The 17,586-nt window shown below is 41.1% G+C and overlaps 1 protein-coding gene across 1 annotated transcript in view; it reads right to left on the bottom strand.

Moving 5' to 3' along the window:
* The window catches only part of bsnb (bassoon (presynaptic cytomatrix protein) b), a 55,078-nt gene that overhangs the window by 36,698 nt on the left and 794 nt on the right, over positions 1–17,586 (bottom strand). The window contains 1 exon segment of the mRNA XM_076110627.1: positions 11,257–11,644. Coding sequence (XP_075966742.1) covers positions 11,257–11,644 — 388 coding nt within the window.

Consider the following 17,586-nt stretch of genomic DNA (forward strand, 5'->3'; position numbering starts at 1 on the left):
CTTCTTCAATAAATCACGACTGCCACTGATTTAGTATCTTCCCTCGCATCTTTTCTGAGTGTCTCTTCCCTTTTTTCTTTCTCTTACATTCCCACTCTTTACACAACATGTTCCCTTTCTCATTAAAATCCTCCAAACTATTCTCCTCTTGTTCCTCCCGCTGTTGTCATTTCCTTTACGGCTTTGCTTCTCCTATCTTCTGCTCCATATCGGCACATAAGAAGGTCAAAGTCAGAAAGTGGCCCTAGTGATGGCACATGGCCATACGTGGTAATTGGCATCCTGGTGCTTTGACAGCTGCCACACCATTGTAGCTGTCTTGGATTTGCGGTCATTACATAATGCCTTAATGCATTATAAATGCAGTCGGAGAAAAGTTGTGTGAAGATTGGGGCGGGGTTGGAGGTCTGGGGCTCAAAGGACAAGGTGGGAGGCCTGGACGCACTCTTTTTCCTTTATACCTTTGAGTAAAAATTCACTTTTAGACTGTAAAGGGGGATTCATAAAGATTTTGGTTCGGCTTCAGCTGAGAGTTTTTAGTACTCTGGGAGCTGCTGAAGCGAGGACTGAAAATGCAGCAAGATCTCTTTACTTCTGCTGTGGAATCAAATGTCTCAGCAAGCCTGTGGCCACGGCATGTTGATTCACAAACAAGCTCACAAACAACACGCACATAGACATTGTCTATGAGGGACCACGATGTGCATAATATTATTTTAACAAGATCTTTGTCCTGTAAGATTTACTCAAACTATTGCCTATAAAGTACAACAACAACCAACACACCTTTACTCTTAATGTTTGATCCAAACTAGCTAATGCTAAAGTATCATATAGTACTGACCATAAATTTCAATAAGTATGTTTTGTTTAGTAGTATTTGGGATTGTTTGTGGATTTCATGCTGACTGTGCTCATGTAACTTGTTATTTTTGCTGAACGTCTTTATAAGGTTTAATTGCAAAATGTTTCTGACTGCCTGGAGCGTCGTTCCATATATTATTATCTGTTAAAACATTTCATACAAGCTAGCACGGTAGTTGTGACTTCACAGTTTAGCCACAGCGCTATGATTCAAGTGTAGTGTCGCTCTACATAATGCCAAACACTGACTCACTGCTGTGCTCTGACTTTTAGTTTAATAACAAGAAACTCTGCTTGAATAGTAACTTAACCCTGATGATAGCGCCTAACTCTATTATAACCAGACTGGACTACCGCTTTGGTTCACTTCTTTATTCATTATTCGTCATTGGGGATGCTCCGATTCGACTTTTTAAGTCCCAAGATCCCATCCCAACCTGAGCTGTCCTGCAGGTTTTCATTTACAATTGCACTGTTCCCTGTTTTAAAATGTTTAATAACCACTCCACCTGCCTTGCAGTATTTCTCAATCTGTCTCCAAGTCAGTCGGTCAGTCAGTCAGTCAGTCAGTCAGTACAGACAGAGTAAGTATCGGGCTCAGCAGCATCTTTGCCTTGTGCCTGGCTCCCGCCCAATCCTCAGTATGTGCAGAGATGAGGCCACGGTTTTCACTGTCGATCAGGGAAGCTGAGAAGCCGGGAACAGAGGTGAACCCTCGGGACAGTCAGAGTAATGTGGACAGTGAAAAAAGCACTGGACTCTTCTTCCAATCAGAGATTTACAAGTGGGAACTCCTCTTTCCATCATTACTATTGTCCTTGATTTTTTTTTTCTTCTCTAAATTACAGTTAGGGTAATCATATTAAGCCCATTGAGGAGAAAACAAACCAGAAAAACAAAGAAAGCAGCTGCTGGGAGGGCAGGCAGCTATTTATCAATTCCATCGTGTCTCTGCTCGCCTCCGCCTCCTCTCTCCATCTCATTCCTCTCTGGGTCCCCCTTGTTATGAGGCAATCATGTGGATCTTTATGAAATCTGATCTGTATCAGCAAAAAAACAAGCACACAGCACACACTCTGTCTCCTGCCCTCCTTCTCTATACGCTCTCTGTTGAAACCCTCCATCTTGTCCTCCTTCACCCATCTTTATTTCTCCATCTTATCTGCATCTCTCGAATCACACCACTCCCTATAACTCTCCTCCTCCATCTCCATCACCGTCTCCATCTCAAGTACTGTATACATTTTTGATGGCTCTCATCCGGCCTTTGCTTACACACATGGATCCAATTCCTGCCTAAGCTTGCTAAATGTGTGTATTCATGTGTAGGTGTGCGTGTGTGTCTAGGATGCATGTCAAAGGTCAAAGATGCGACCGGAGCTCACAGTTCTGTGAGGACTCAGCGTCTGCCAACAGGATGCTCGAGCAACGTGGCTTCATGCAGAACAACGACTTGCTGCCAGAAATAGAACCTTTTAGCAGCAAGGGCCCACCGATTCTTGGATATGGATCAAATCATGAGAGCAAAGCATCCTTATTAGCACCACACACACTCACACATATACAGTATATACGTTGAATTGTATGCTTTGGGTAAGATGTGATACATATACTTCATCATATCAACTAACAATTATTTAAAATAATTGATTCATTTGGAGATTGATTACATTTCACAATGTATTAATTGTTTGGTCTGTTTAATTGCAATCACATTTCCCTAAAACCTGACCTCTTCAGATGTCTTCTTTTGTTCAACCAACCGTCCAAACCGAGTTATTAAGTTAACGATCACATGAGTCAAACGAAAGCAGCACTTCCTCACATTTGAGGAGTTGGAACTAGACAATTTTTGGCTTTCCTTCTCAGTAAATTATTAAATTATTAATTGAACTATAGCGTTATCAGACAACATCTATAGATGTAGTCGAGAGTCACTCTGTGTATTACAATAAATGACTTAAATGACAATGACTTAAACTGATAGCAGATTCCAATCCTGTGTTTTGATTTTCAATGGAGGGGCAAAACTGTTGTTCCTCGTGGATCACAAATTAGAGTAATTTTGCAGCACTGACCTAAACAACATCCACGTGACCCCAAAATGATCCTACAAGTTAAAAGTGTGAAGAAACAATGACAACTGAGTTAGAACATGTAACCCTGCATACATCACATAGGTGCACAGAGTTACCCACTTTTCTTCTCCAGTTTGTTGACAGGAGTGAGACATCATGCACACCATCATTCCCCAGGAAAGCTGAGTTAAGAACACGCTCCGAGACAGAATCAAACTTCAACTAAACAAGAACGCAGACAAAGGAGGAAGCTCTGTCCCGGAGATCACGATGCGGTATCACCATGCAGTGCGCACAGCAGCTGAGCACTGCAGTTTGGGGATCAGCATGCTTGGAATGCAGCGGTTTATCAATTCCTTGCAAATTGGGCCAGAAGACATTGAAATTCCTCCCAATGCACGCCCCCCCCCCCCCCCCCCCCCCCCCCCCCCCTCACCCTCACCCTCACCCTCTCCCTTTTCCTGTCAATTTGTCTCTTTCTGCCTCTGCTCACCCATGTCAGTGCTACAAACAACTACACAAGTACAATCTCAATAACACACATCTGTTTTACTCCAAAAAAATGCCAAGCAGGGAACTGCATTCATAAAAAGAAAGAAATTAGACGAGTAGATTTATGAATGGTTGTGGAAAAATCGCTGTTAAATTTATGTTCATGCTGTTTGTTGTGCTGGTGCAGTGTCAGGCACAGCGTAACTGAGGATACTGGATATAGTGCAGAGAGGTAGTGTATAACATGATATCTTGGTATACAGAAGATGGACACAATGAACACCTGTGCAGTGTAATGCAAGAAAAAACTAATCTCTGCAAAAGACACGCTGCTACCTTTTAGAAGCTTTTAATGTTCAATTTTTGTTGAGACTCTTCTCAGCTGTAATGTTTAAGGCTGCATTTAGTGCTGTTGTAGTTTAGTGTTGTTTAGTTTAGTTTAGTTTTATGCACAAAGACCAGATGCATATGCGTTTAGCGTTTGTAGCAAAACGCTAATACATTACTGTAAAGGGTATTATCAGATATTATCAGTAGCTATTATCAGATTATCAGATCAGGACCTCAAGTGGGAGCTGAACATCAGCTCCATCACTAAAAAGGCTCAGCAGAGGATGTACTTCCTGAGGCAGCTGAAGAAATTCAACCTGCCAAAGACAATGATGGTGCACTTCTACAGAGCCATCATTGAGTCCATCCTCTGCTCCTCCATCACAGTCTGGTACGCTGCAGCCACAGCCAAGGACAAGGGCAGGCTGCAGTGCATCATCCGCTCTGCCGAGAGGGTGATTGGCTGCAATCTGCCGTCCCTCCAAGACTTGTTCGCTTCAAGAACCCTGAAGCGAGCAAGAAGGATTGTAGCCGACCCCTCTCACCCTGGACAAAAACTGTTCGTGCCCCTTCCATCTGGCAGGAGGCTGCGGCCCATCAGGACCACGACCTCACGCCACATGAACAGCTTCTTCCCGTCCGCAGTCGGGCTCATTAACAGAGCCCGGGTCCCCCACTGACTCTGTCATCCCCAGGACAATTTTCCTTCCCTCCCTACTACTCCCCTGCACATCCCTTCATATTTAAATACACTTGTCACTTTTACATTACACTTGTTTACAGTCCTGTTATCTGTTTGTTGTGCACTTTATTTTATATTCTTTTAAATTCTATTGTACATTTTAATATGTTTCTATTCCTTGCACTGTTGATTGTTGTTGATTGTCTAATGTTATGCACCACCTGCCATGACAAATTCCTTGTATGTCATTGGCAATACACGGTTCTGATTCTGATTCTGATTCTGATAATAGACAACAAAATGGTAGCACACACATCCGCAAATGATGAACATTACCATAACCATACCTTTGAAACACGGCCTCGAAAACTAAAATTGAATTCAAAAGCTTTGAAAGAGACATATTTCAGATAAAGAGATAAAGGTCGTGTTCTGTGTTTTTTAAGTGTTAAGAAATAAGCATGTCTGACAGAATAATAGACTTTAGATATCTACTGCAAAATTAAATTCCCAATCTGAAGCGCTGGCAGAATAAAAAAAGAAACATACAAATCACTTCAATATATCCTGATGCAGCGCTGATAAATAAACAATGTGACCCATACACAGTTTGGTAAACTTGTGAGTTGCATAGAAAATAACAAATCACCATGTTGTCACCATGTTGCAGAAAGTGAGCTTTCAATGTGTTTATCCTGTCTTACTCTTTTACAGTGACAACGTTAAGAACATGGACTAAAGACACACAGCAGCCCCTTCTCAATTCAAACAGATTGAAAAGATGTGATGGTTCCTATTATTCCCTGCTGCAAGCTGAGAATTTAAATGCAGCTAGTTAGGGGGTAATAATCAAACCAGTGTCCCAGATTTAGTGTATATTATTTTGGTATATGCAAAATTCAGCATGTAGTGTCTCAGCTGGATACCTGACCCAGTTCATACTGTTTGTCCACTTAAAGCCCCAGTCTGCGATTACAGCCTGGTGCAACGTGGGAAAAAATGCCACATAGACACATTTTCGCATATATTTTCTGTATTTTGATTTACGGACACACTGTACATGTTCAGTTAGAAGTTTCCTGTCTCAGGATTTACAGTAAATAGGATTATAACATTTATTAAAAACACACATTGTAATTTGTATCGAGCCATACTAAGATAACCTACATTTAATTTCCAAAACATTAGGTATCATCTAAGAAGTCAGACAGTCAATAATAATAATTGAAAATATGTGCATGCTGTCAGAACTTAGATGATTAAGCATTTTAATCTAAACTCTAACATATTTATGTTATATCTATATGATCTAATAATTATTTCATATATACTAACTGTACACTTATCATATGTGTCAAAGGGGAAACAGCTTTGATTTTTTTGGAAGTAGCAAAGCCTCAGTTGCTAACTCAGCAAATGACGCACACAGGCAGGCAGACTGCTGCTGTCTTGTTGGTGGGAAACCAAGAATTAAACGACGGCTCACTTTGTCCACACGAATAATGAAATAGCCCATTTTTCTGCAAAAACCTTTGATGACAAGCAAATGGCTTCAAAAGGAAAATGATTAAACTTCCATTCAGAATATATTAAACTCATTCACTTTTTTCAAAATCTTCCAACACAGATTGGGAGACAAACTACAAAGACCTTAACTACAAAGAAACTGGTATTTTCCCCAAATCTGTCCCCTCAAGGACTAAAACTAATATATGTGAAACATTCCAACTTTTTGAGAAGTTGAAATGTTGATAAATCACATCCTGATCCTCTATTCATCACATACTGTATGCCAGCCATGCTGTCCTTCGCTGAAAGTAAAGCTCAAGACAATATTATTGAGAGATCCATATAACAACTTTATTGTCTCCCACTTTGCCGAATATAAATGCCATTGAATCTCTTGAGCCACATGATGGAAAGTTAGAGGGGGATTAGAGATGTCTGATGCTAAATATTTGAATTAATTTGAGGGGATTAGGAACAAGTCTCTGGCTCCCTCGAGGTATAATGGACTTATCCTTCAATGATCCGACCACATCATTTTAGTTTATGTATATTTGTATTTATTTTTGTATTTATTTTTATTGTTGTAATATAAATGTGTTCCCGTATATATAAACAACATGCATGCTATGAAACAACTCAAGGAGCTCTCACTCTGAGGCAAGCAGTAAACCCTGGAAGAGGTTAAAGTTCAAACTAAGATCAATAATGTACCTGAGACACTCACAACCTATAAAGTTGCCTTCAAGAACACTTTGTAAAAATAACAGAGTCTTCACTCATGCCACTATGGACAGCTTGTTCTTCCAGGTTGGTGTTGCTGTAGCACCTTGAGAAAATCAATTTTGGGATTATGACATGGGCAACTTTAAAGTCCAAATCAGCTATAAAGCACCCCTGTCTCTGAGAAACCTAGAGGTAACTGACTATAAGTTTGTATCCCACAGCTGTATATGTGCAGGGACGGGGGGGTTGAAACATCCGACTGACTGACAAACAGAGTGACTCATAGTAGCTGCTAGTCACAGCTAAATACCCTCTTTTTAAAAAAGTTTTCAATTTAGCCGTAAAAGACTAGCTTAAAGCAGCACCTTGAACACTTGGATGCAGTTGAACAAAGTTGCTGTGGCGAACAAGTTAGCAAACTGTTGCCTGTTAACACATCTCGCATACACGGAGCAACATTCATTTGAAGTCGTGTTTCTGGCAGCCTGTCCAACATTCACTCTGCTTTTAGCTTTGTTTTGGTCTCAATCAGCTCCTGAGTGAAATATGCTCCACTATGTTCTCCAGCTAGTTGCTAACATAGTCTGTCTACCGTTTGGCACTGGGCAGGTAGAGTACACAGTGGCTTTATTAGAGATTTTTCTGCAATTGGAAACGGACGAGACTGAACCAAAACTTCAACCCAAAACAATTAGCTGAAAGTCGCTAAAATGCTCCGTAGAGCTGAATCGGGTGCGAATTATCACTGGGTTCGTCACTACAAGTTAACCTTTTTACATGCAAGATGTCATGTTAGTCATTGTTAATAGAAAATAATTGATTAGTTCAGCTTATCAACAATGTATTGATAAATGTGTCCATACTTGTGAAATATTAGCTTGTGTAATCTTAGTTGGACATTTTTAAATGCAAAATATTGTATTTTGGAGCTAAAAATAGATTTCACATTTCTAGTTATATATACATCTAGTGCAACTTTCAGCTCTGGCTACCTACCGGCTATATTTTGATCGGGGATGAGGAGATATAAAGAGTGGCTCCACAGAGTCTTTTGTGTGGGAGCATTTGTTAAAACTGTTCCTCAGCGTGTGGGATTGTTGGTTAAACCAAAAAGAAGCAGTTCCAAGGCACTCTTCAAACAAAAGTATAAAAAAAAGTCTTAATTTCATCAAGACAGAGGGTTTCAAATCCATCTCCAGAGTGTTTTGGTAATGCGGATGCCTTCATCAAGGAGAAGCGCCAAACTGCATACGGAAAAGGTTTTGTTTTCAAAATTGCCCCAGAATTATTTTTTGATTCATCTCTATATTTTGCATTTTTGTATTGCGGCACTCGGAGCTGAATCAATGTAGTGTTGCAGAGCGTGAACACTCTGACTATTATGGTTAATTTATGATGATGCTTTTCTCTCCCGTTCTCTCTCCCCCTGCTACCACACAGCTCTCTCTCTCTCTCTCTCTCTCTCAGCTGTGGCTTCTCAGGACCCGGCCATCAATGCAAACAGAAGGAGGGTATGATCTATAAATAGAAATTGTACCAATTATAAGGCAGATGTTCCCCTGTATGATGGTGACAGAACACTGTCTGGGGGGGGGGGGGGTCTGTGGCACTTTCACTATCTCTGTGTTATTCTCCATCTCCAAGTCTGTCTATGACTGTCTTGTCTCTCTGACCCTGTCTGCCTTCCTATTTTCCTCTTTCATTCATCACGATGTCTTTAATTGAACACCGCCTTTATAACTAATTTTTTTCAACCAATTTCTTTGTATTTTATCATGCGCACACATACGTACAAGCTCACGTGTATGATTGCTTGCACCTTCTCCGCCAAAGCTTCTAAATAAACCTGTTCGTCTCAGCTTGACTGACAGCTCTGTGGCACATAACATCCATTTGTTGCTTGCTGTTTACGTCTCTCTGAATTGCATTCCCATCACCAGGTCGTTAAACACAGCTCCGACTTGTATTTCAACAATTGTTATCATTCCTCAAACAATCTTACAAGAACAGGAAAAAAAAAAACTGCTTTAATTTATACTTTTGATGCCAGGCCAGAGATACCATTTGGGACTTTGTGGTGAATAAGCATAATATAAAATATCCAAATATGGAAACGCCCTTGGTTATCAACACTTTAATCAGCACTGCCATCTTTCTGTCATTTGAGAGGAAAGCCTCTTCAATAACAGATTTTACTGTTATTATCCCCATAATCCTGGACGGTTCAATCAGTGTCTGACAACTATTCGTAAACAGACACATCTCTGACAAAGCGGGGCATGAACCCGGACTGAGCCTGTGTTGTGATCAAGAGACGATACTGGAACTGCATTAAATGAGATGCTGTTTTTAATGGAAAATGTCACAGGTAACGTTTCCATCAAAACACCAGATGTACAAACAAAAACAAGTATAATCCTAGAAAATCCTGAAAGTCTGTCTCCGCGTCATCACAAATATAACAATATCTGCTCCAGCTCAGGAGGAACGTTTCGTTCCGGGTCTGTCCTCGCGATGACTGCAATCGTGATTCCATTCATCGTCGTCTTCGTCGTTATCGTCACCTTGATCGGCAACTACGTGGCCATCATCAATTTCACTGATGAGTGATAAGGCTGTGTTAGATCTGCTGCAGTGAGGCAAAAGCCCAATCCATGATAAGTAGGTTAAGGGGGTAAATTTCCAGGTCTCCAGAGGCTGAGCGCTTTCCCTCAGAGTCTCTCTCCTTGTCAGCATCTGACAAGCTCACCAAGGCTGAGCTAAAAAGTACCCATAACATCCACCTCCGTGGTTCTCTTTGCTGCCATGCTCTCCTTCACTTCCTGCCATGATCTATTCTTTTCTGTCTGTCTCCATTTTGGTCCACGCATTTCTTTCTAGTCCTTCCACCTCCCACTACTTCCTCTTTCCATCTTTCGCAGAGTCTCCCTTCTTACACACACAAATATGCGCTCATGCAAGAGCGTATTCAACGTTTGCATGCACGCATCTACAGTTAAAAAAACGAAACATTTACTCCCTGAATCCTATTTATTCAGCCTACAGTTGCTCTGCAGGCCAGCTTAACTGACATCGCATCTTGGCTGCAATTTGCAACATGACTCATTGGAGTTGATGTGAAACTTTGTGACAGATGACACAGCCACACTTGACTCACAGTAACAGCGAAGCATAGACTAATTCAAATTAGGCAAGTGATTTATTTTAGGATGAACGCAATAGGCTTTCTCAGCTACCTGTTAAGAATGATGACTGTTTAGATGCACATGAATGATCGTGAATGATGGGGAGAGGTTGAGCGGTGTTATAAAAAGCTTTGTTTAGGAGAGGCTCATGGGCATGATTTGGATGCTCGCTAGAGCCCGTCACAAAGGATGGATAGAGCTTTGTTCAAGTGCTGTGTGCATTAACTATGAACATCAGCTGTAAAAGAACGTAGCACTTGCTCAAGATAAGGGCCTACGATTTCCTTACAGCTAATAGGAAGTGACCAATATGTTACTGGGCAGAGAATTGTGTGATAAGCAGGTCTTTGGGGATGAAAGATCATGAGCCCATTAATCATTAAACACTTCATCAATCAAGGCGAACAATGGCCAGAATTAGGAAGTTCACAGCTCTCAATCAGCCGCGCATCTAATTTACATCCTTGCGCAGTTTCAGTTGGTGCAATCCAGCCTGCAGGCCGGTCACAGCCGACTTGACTACAATAGTAGTCGTCAACGACATGACTCACAAATGTCAATGAGAAATAATTACCACAGGACAAAGAAAACCAAAATGAAGTACCTGAATCACCCACTTTGATCAAAATGTTTAAACGTATTCCTGTTGATATGCTTTATGAAGACGCTGCATATATATGGTATGCACTGATACACTGGTATTCACATATACCACCTCCCTCACCACCACCCGCTATGGATGCTATGAATAGGTAGAGCTGTTGTACAGAAACTGCAAGAATGAAACAGCCGTCAATATGCATATATGATTCCATACGTATAGCTCCACACTGGGGAAATCGTGTTTACTAAATATACCTGAAGGGACAAAGACGGTTCATCCTATTCTGAAGAAGGATTTTGAAGCCTGATCACAATTCCAAGGCCTTTGAAGAATATCCCTGTTGTCTGTGGATAGGTTTGTAAAATATTTACATTTTATTGTGCGATTCATTCAAAAAAGCATGTGCTTAGTAACTAAACGTCACACAGCGACCCGACTGCCTCTCTTCTCTTTAGCCTTCAGGCAGTCTATAATACTGTATGCTTGAATTCATTCTGAATCTGTTTGTGCAGTCGATTGTACGACAGCTTATTTTGTCTTTTTTTTTTTTTTTTTTACCATTCTGTGTTTTAGATGTTTTAGTTTTCCGTGTGAATGCACAATGGCAGATGTTGACTGGTTTTGTAATTGAGGGCAGAGTGACAGTGGTGACTTCCCATACATACCATGTCTACTATATGTATGTATTAGGTTGGTTGTTGAGTAAACTACTACGGAACTGGGGGAAAATAGAAAAATGTCCCTATCATGAAAGTACAACACTGGTATTGTTAAAAACGCACTGCTTACCTCTGTGAGATGAGGGTTGGGGTTGAAGCCACACTGGGTGCACACCATGGAGCAGCACTGTGTGCAGGTGTTGAAGTTAGGCTTGTCGTCCCCGGTGCCCATCAGGTCGGTGGTTTTGCAGACGGGGCACAGTTTGCTGCTGGGCATGGGTGCAATTTGTGGCACAGAGTAAGGGGACGTGGGGACACTGCCTCGGTCCGGGGACACGGAGGGGGACCTCCCAGTCCTGCTGCTTCCCACATCCACATGCAGACTCTTCCTGGCCACATGACCCTGGCCCTGCTCTCCTTGAGGCGCAGCATGCTGTCGGGTTTCGTGGGAGGCCAACCTGTCCCCTGTCCCGTGACCACTCTGGACTCCTTTAGGTCCCGGGTCTGACGGAGGTGGTCTGATAGAGATGATAAAGAGAACACAGAGGTGGATGGCAATTGGTAAGACACATTTCTCTGTAGTTAACGCTGACAACATTTGCCTCCCAGCAGAAACAATTTGTCACACACTGGTTTTATACCAGTGATCTCTGCTCAATTTCAAGATGGAGCTGTTCTTTTGCTTGAGTGGTATATTTTGGAAGCCTTCAGCTGTGAGATGCACATGGTCCACATGCCATTAAAAGATGTTATTGTTGTTCATAGTGTGATATCAGACTACTCAAAACCTTGGCCAACAGAGAGGCATATGTTGAATATTTTATATTGCCTCTATCGGTTTCTGTGAAGGGCTCCTTGTGGCTGGTTTTCACTCTTTGAAGCTGTTCTGTTCTGGCCTCAGCAACGTGTTTAGGGTGGAACAAATGCAGTGTATCAGACAACAGCATTGTAAACTTTTGGTTTTCTTGCTCATTCCGGCCCTCAGGGATTGGTGTCAATAGTTAAATAGGAATGGAGGATTTCCTCTGTCATAACAACTTAGACCTTGTTTTGTCATGCCCGTCATCTTCAAAGACTCAGCAGCAGCTCTCAGTGAGAGAACGGTGGAAATAAAGGGAGGAAAGAAAGAAAGAAAATAGAGCATGTTAGCATTTATGAGTCCTAGCCCATTAATTGAGCTGCTGCACTACTCCGACCTTGTTCCACTCCCCCTCAGGAGTCCTGTGTTCACCGTCCTGAGCCCATCAGGAAAAACCTGCACTTTTCAAACCATCACTGGACTGTAACATTTGAAATTAAACACAATCCTGCCAGTGGGCTGACCACCGCTCTCACTCTGTTCGAGGCTAAATTGGACTTTTGAGGATATTGTTAAAGCTACTGACCACTGATACACAGAGTGGACAAGTGCAGTCTAAATCCTCCCGGTGTTCTCACAAGACAGAAGGCAGTTTCACATAATAATCATCACTTGAATGGCAAAGATACCCATGTGGAGTCTCTTGTGATTTATGCAAAGAGACACCTTTTCAAAAGATTCCTTTAGATATTCTCATCCATAATGGGAGTCCACTGAGAACAACTTGAGGATTTGTGTCTAAACCGGTACAGATTGCTTACTTTATCACAAATAGTGAAGGGGTTGTAAGCTGCCATTCTTTTGTAATGGGAGCTTCCTGCAAAACAATATCCCAGTGTCACTTGAAGGAATAGTTCATTTTAGTAACATTTTGGGAGATAAGCTTATTCTCTGTCTTGCAGCGATTTAGATGAGAAGAGTCGTATCAATCTTATCTTATGAATCAGTGTATGTGAAACGTTTTCCTTTAAAAGATAGCGTATATACCTGAGTTGTGTTGTAACGAGCACAAAGTGGAGTCCGCAGAGTGTCTCAAACCAGAGAAAGTAGTTCTAGGATAATCCATCAAACAGATCGAAATACTAACGATTGGGTAATTAAAGAAAATGTATGAATGGCAGCTTTAATCAATAACAGAAACCCACGAATGTGTGGAAGCATCAGAGCCTCTCTGGTTCCTGACTCAACAACTTTGGTCAAAATGTAATCTTCAAATCCATTTTCAATTTGAATCCAGAATGAGGACACATCGAATCAAAGGTAAGTTCAGTAACATCTCAGCAGCCAACTGTGTGCCCGTTTACCCAGCTTCCTCCAGCAGTGTTGCACCACCAGAGCATAAATCAAAGTATTAACTGGAACAAGGTGCCGACTCATTACATTACTTCGAAAGGGTTAACAGAACAATTAACATCTAGTCTCTTTCCAATTTAAAATAAAATGACCTCACACTGACTTCTAACGTGTCAAATATGTAGCTTGGAACAGTAGAAAATAAAACGGGTTCTTAATTTCAGCCCGACACAGAATATCTGTATCAGTGTCCCTTTAATGGAGATTCTATATGTTTCTCATTGATTTGTTCCTCTGTCCACTGGAAATGAAAGTAGTTACCTCGGGCTTCTCAGTGAAACCTATCGTGTGTCGTCCATTTAGTAATATTTAAAGGTCAAACCAAAGAGAGAGTGGATACATCACACTTTAACATGTTTGAATGCACAATGTGTTCATGATGGCCAAAAGCATGTTAAAGGCAAGCGTAGCATAAATTAAACAACTCTTCTGTCTTCACAAAGGTTTCAGGAATGTCAGCGACTACTGACTTTTTGGAAGTAAAATGGAACGCGATTATGATTTTTTTCCCAGAAGGAAATACTTTCAACTTTTTAATTTCAGATTTCAGCCGGATTTAACTGTGTCATGCTGCGGCTGCTGGACACCTTGCTTGTTGGACAAGAGCTTTAATGTGTCCAAGTGCTTTTTATCAGCTGCTGGGGTGAAAGTAGGACAAAGAGGACATTCAAGAGATGTCTGTCACAAATGATGACAAATGCATCCTTTTAAAGAAGCAGTTTTGGTTGATGTTGTTAGCAGCAAAGAGTTACTTTGTGCTGCATTCCCACTAAATGAAAAATACACAAATGTAATGATTTTTTGTTGTTTTTCAATTAGCCAAACCTGTGTCAGAGGCTGTGACAAATCGACTCACGTCAGGGCTGTTACACTATTCACGAAACTAATTATTACAGTCTCTGACAGAGGTAGCAGTGTTACAGGCCATGGCGCTTCTTATATCCATTATTTGCAGCCGTTTCATCATTTAGTATCAGGCAAGCTTGCTAGGCCCTCAAAACATAATTGATGAGCAGTCGAGACATGGACGAGGGAGAGATTCCTGCAGAGACACTGTCGTCCCCATCATGGTGGTCAAATGTATTTGCAGGAGCTGTAGTGCTGAAATTTGAAATCCCCCACCTGCAGTGCGTCACATTAGAAAACTCTTGTCAGATGAAGCCGACTACATCAAAATCACAACAAGTGGCCTTCAAACAATGCAGTGTGTGTTACGGCTATGCCTTGTTTTATGGTTATTGTTTGAGTGTCATTCAGATGAATGGCAGGCTGCACTATAGCCCCAGTTAATGCCTTGTGTGTATTGCCGATATATTCAAGTCACGGAGCTAAGCATTTGATTTCATAAAAATACATACCTGGTGATCTTTTAAAAACACAGAAGGTCGCTTAACAACACTAACCGCTGTTCTGAAGGTATTTCCACAAACTTCAGAGAGTTTTCAAACCATCTGAATAAAAAATATTGTGTCCGCTGCACCTAAAGAAAGATTTTTAATCTGTTTCCTGAGTTAAAATAGTCAAAATAGAGATGGTAGCCAGAATGAAAACCTTCCTTTTACATTGCTATATTGACGTCTCTTTCTGATCTCTTTGCATTTTCATACAGAATAACGAATTCATATTTTGATTGTGATTTACAAAAAGAGTAAATATGTAATTTGTATTATTTGGCCTGAATTAGTCGCAACTTGAGAAACGAGTCAAAGATCTTTTTTATCATGCAGCAGACAACATGTGTTCTTCATCCGGAGGATTGAAAGAGTCTTTGAGGAGTTCTAAATACATTCAGAACAGTGGTAAGTGTTTTTAAAGATTGTCGGGTATGTATTTTCGAGAAAATAATTTGCTTAGCTCTGTGTCTCAAACCGGGGTTAGGTGCACCAATGTGTCTGCCTCTAAGTCATCAAACACAGTGTTGGTTCTGCCAAAATACGCAGAGTGGTAAATGAAAGTTGAGCAGAGTTCAGCTTAGTCATAGTTTAGTCACAGTATATTTGCGATGGGCCGTACAGTCTGAGATAATGCAACGTACTGAGGAGAATATGTTGTACTGGTTTAGTCAGCTTAACCACCTACATATAATGTACACGCATGCGGCTACAACTGGCCACCCAAAATATTATGCATTTTGCTGCAGCAGAATGGAAGGACACAGTAGTGCACATTCACTCACTCACTCACTCACTCACTCACTCACGGACGCACACATACACAACCAATCGCATTATCCTCGTGGCAGAGATAATAATTCACAAGTGTTTAAATGAAAGAGTAACGTCACTTTTTGGACAACAATGCTACACCGTCAATGACTCAGAGGTAGCCATTCATTGTCTCAAGCCCATGGCTGTTATATGTTATAAATAATAATAAGAACGGCTTTTGTATTATTTGTTTGAGTTGTGATAACCCTTTGGTGTGTGTCGGCTGCACAGTGAACAGTGCTTTCATGAAGGTAAATTAATTATGAGGGCATACTGTGTGCACACTTTGTCTCAGAAGAACATGACCGTATCCATCGTGTTCATGGGTTTTATGAATATAGCTTTGTTCAGGTTTGTAATGGACTTTTGATTTATTTGGATTTACATTGCTTAATGATTTACATAGTTTGAAAAGACTGAGTCAAGTAGCTCTCAGCACTTCATAACATATGCTCTTACATGAAGGAACAAGTGCAGCCCTTCACTAATGTGGTTGTTAGACAGAAAACAGTGAGATGAACATTGTTGCAAACACAGAACATATCTGGACCACGCGTTCAACACAAGGAAGTCTTTTTTACAATTGCCAAGGCTTCTCAGTTATGGTCATCAAGTCAGGATGACTGTGCACTTAGTCATAGCTGTTCTGGTAAATGCCGAAAAGAACTATTGTGGTGCTTTGTGGAGATGAAGGGTGACTCCCATAGCTACATGGATTCCTGGGCTCAGACTTAGCTCTTTGACAGCAATGAATTTATGTTTAGTATATTATGTGCCCATTTATATTAATTGGCAAATTCATAAAATGCTGCAACTCATTTTAATTAGGATGAAAGTCTCCTATCTACAGTCTCAACACAGCCACTGTCTCTTTGTTTCTTACACTCTCACAACTTCTTTGTGGAAGAGTATTTTAAGGGAAGATTCAGACTGAATGTGGGGGCCCTGATCTTAAGAAACCCATTTTAATCAGCCATATGATATACTCTCTCTCTCTATACTTCTCTCTCTCTCTCTCTCTCTCTCTCTCTCTCTCTCTCTCACCCTCTCTCTCTCTCTCAGCACTCTACATCCCATTATGAGACACATCACGGTGGATAGCAGAGAGAAAACTAGATATGAAAGAATCACAAGGTTACATAGGAGCCGTTAAACCTGCCCCACAGTCAATATAAAACATATAAATAGAAACACAGACAGGGCTCAACATGGTCAGAGGTAGGCCTATACCATGTTCTAGTTACAGTGGCAGAACACGTACATACAGCTCCACACTACACCTTACAATCATTGTGTGTAATGACGTGAATCAGGCAAGACAGACTTTTCAAAGAACCGGCTTGAATTTTAGAATTGAATGAATCATGAATGACCATATACATCTTCTTGGTTGGTAAGCTAAAATGGCAAGTACAGAGAGACTGTAAGCAGGTGTGACACGTCCAAGACACAGCTGTGCCTCTGCATGTGCGTATTCAGGTTTGCAACTGTTGAACTGTGTAATTAAGGCAATATCAGATCTAGTTGGAAGGGTAATCCCTCCCACACACAGACCGAGGCCTACAGGCTATACATGTGGTTAAACACTAATGAATCTGGGCTGGATTTAGGTAAAGGCTAATATATGTATCTGATTATTTTGCCTTCTAATAGCACAACAATCGAGTTTTCATATGCAATGCCAAAAATAATATAATACTGTTATGTAAGGCTACCATAACTGTTCATGTGTCTGAGCTCAGTGTCTGGATTTTTTTTATTTTTTATGGTGAGATGCAACACCACTCTCCCTGAAGAAATTACCTCTTTTTCTGTGCTGTGTAGTGGTATAGTGGTAGTGGTAGTGGTGGAAAACAATTCCCACTGGCTGCATATTGATTTGGTTTGACATGTGATGAGTGAGGCAGCTATATGGCACATATGCGTTACGGTCCTGCGCTCACATGTGACGCCGTCTGACGGCAGCATTGTCCCCCTATACAACAATCCACACCAGCAGGAAGGTGATTTATTAGAATGACTTTTCATTTGCCGGTTTTCA

This window comes from Anarhichas minor, unplaced genomic scaffold, assembly GCF_050575085.1.
Source record: "Anarhichas minor isolate MPS153535 unplaced genomic scaffold, ASM5057508v1 ptg000043l, whole genome shotgun sequence".
NCBI classification, from domain to species: Eukaryota; Metazoa; Chordata; class Actinopteri; order Perciformes; family Anarhichadidae; genus Anarhichas; species Anarhichas minor.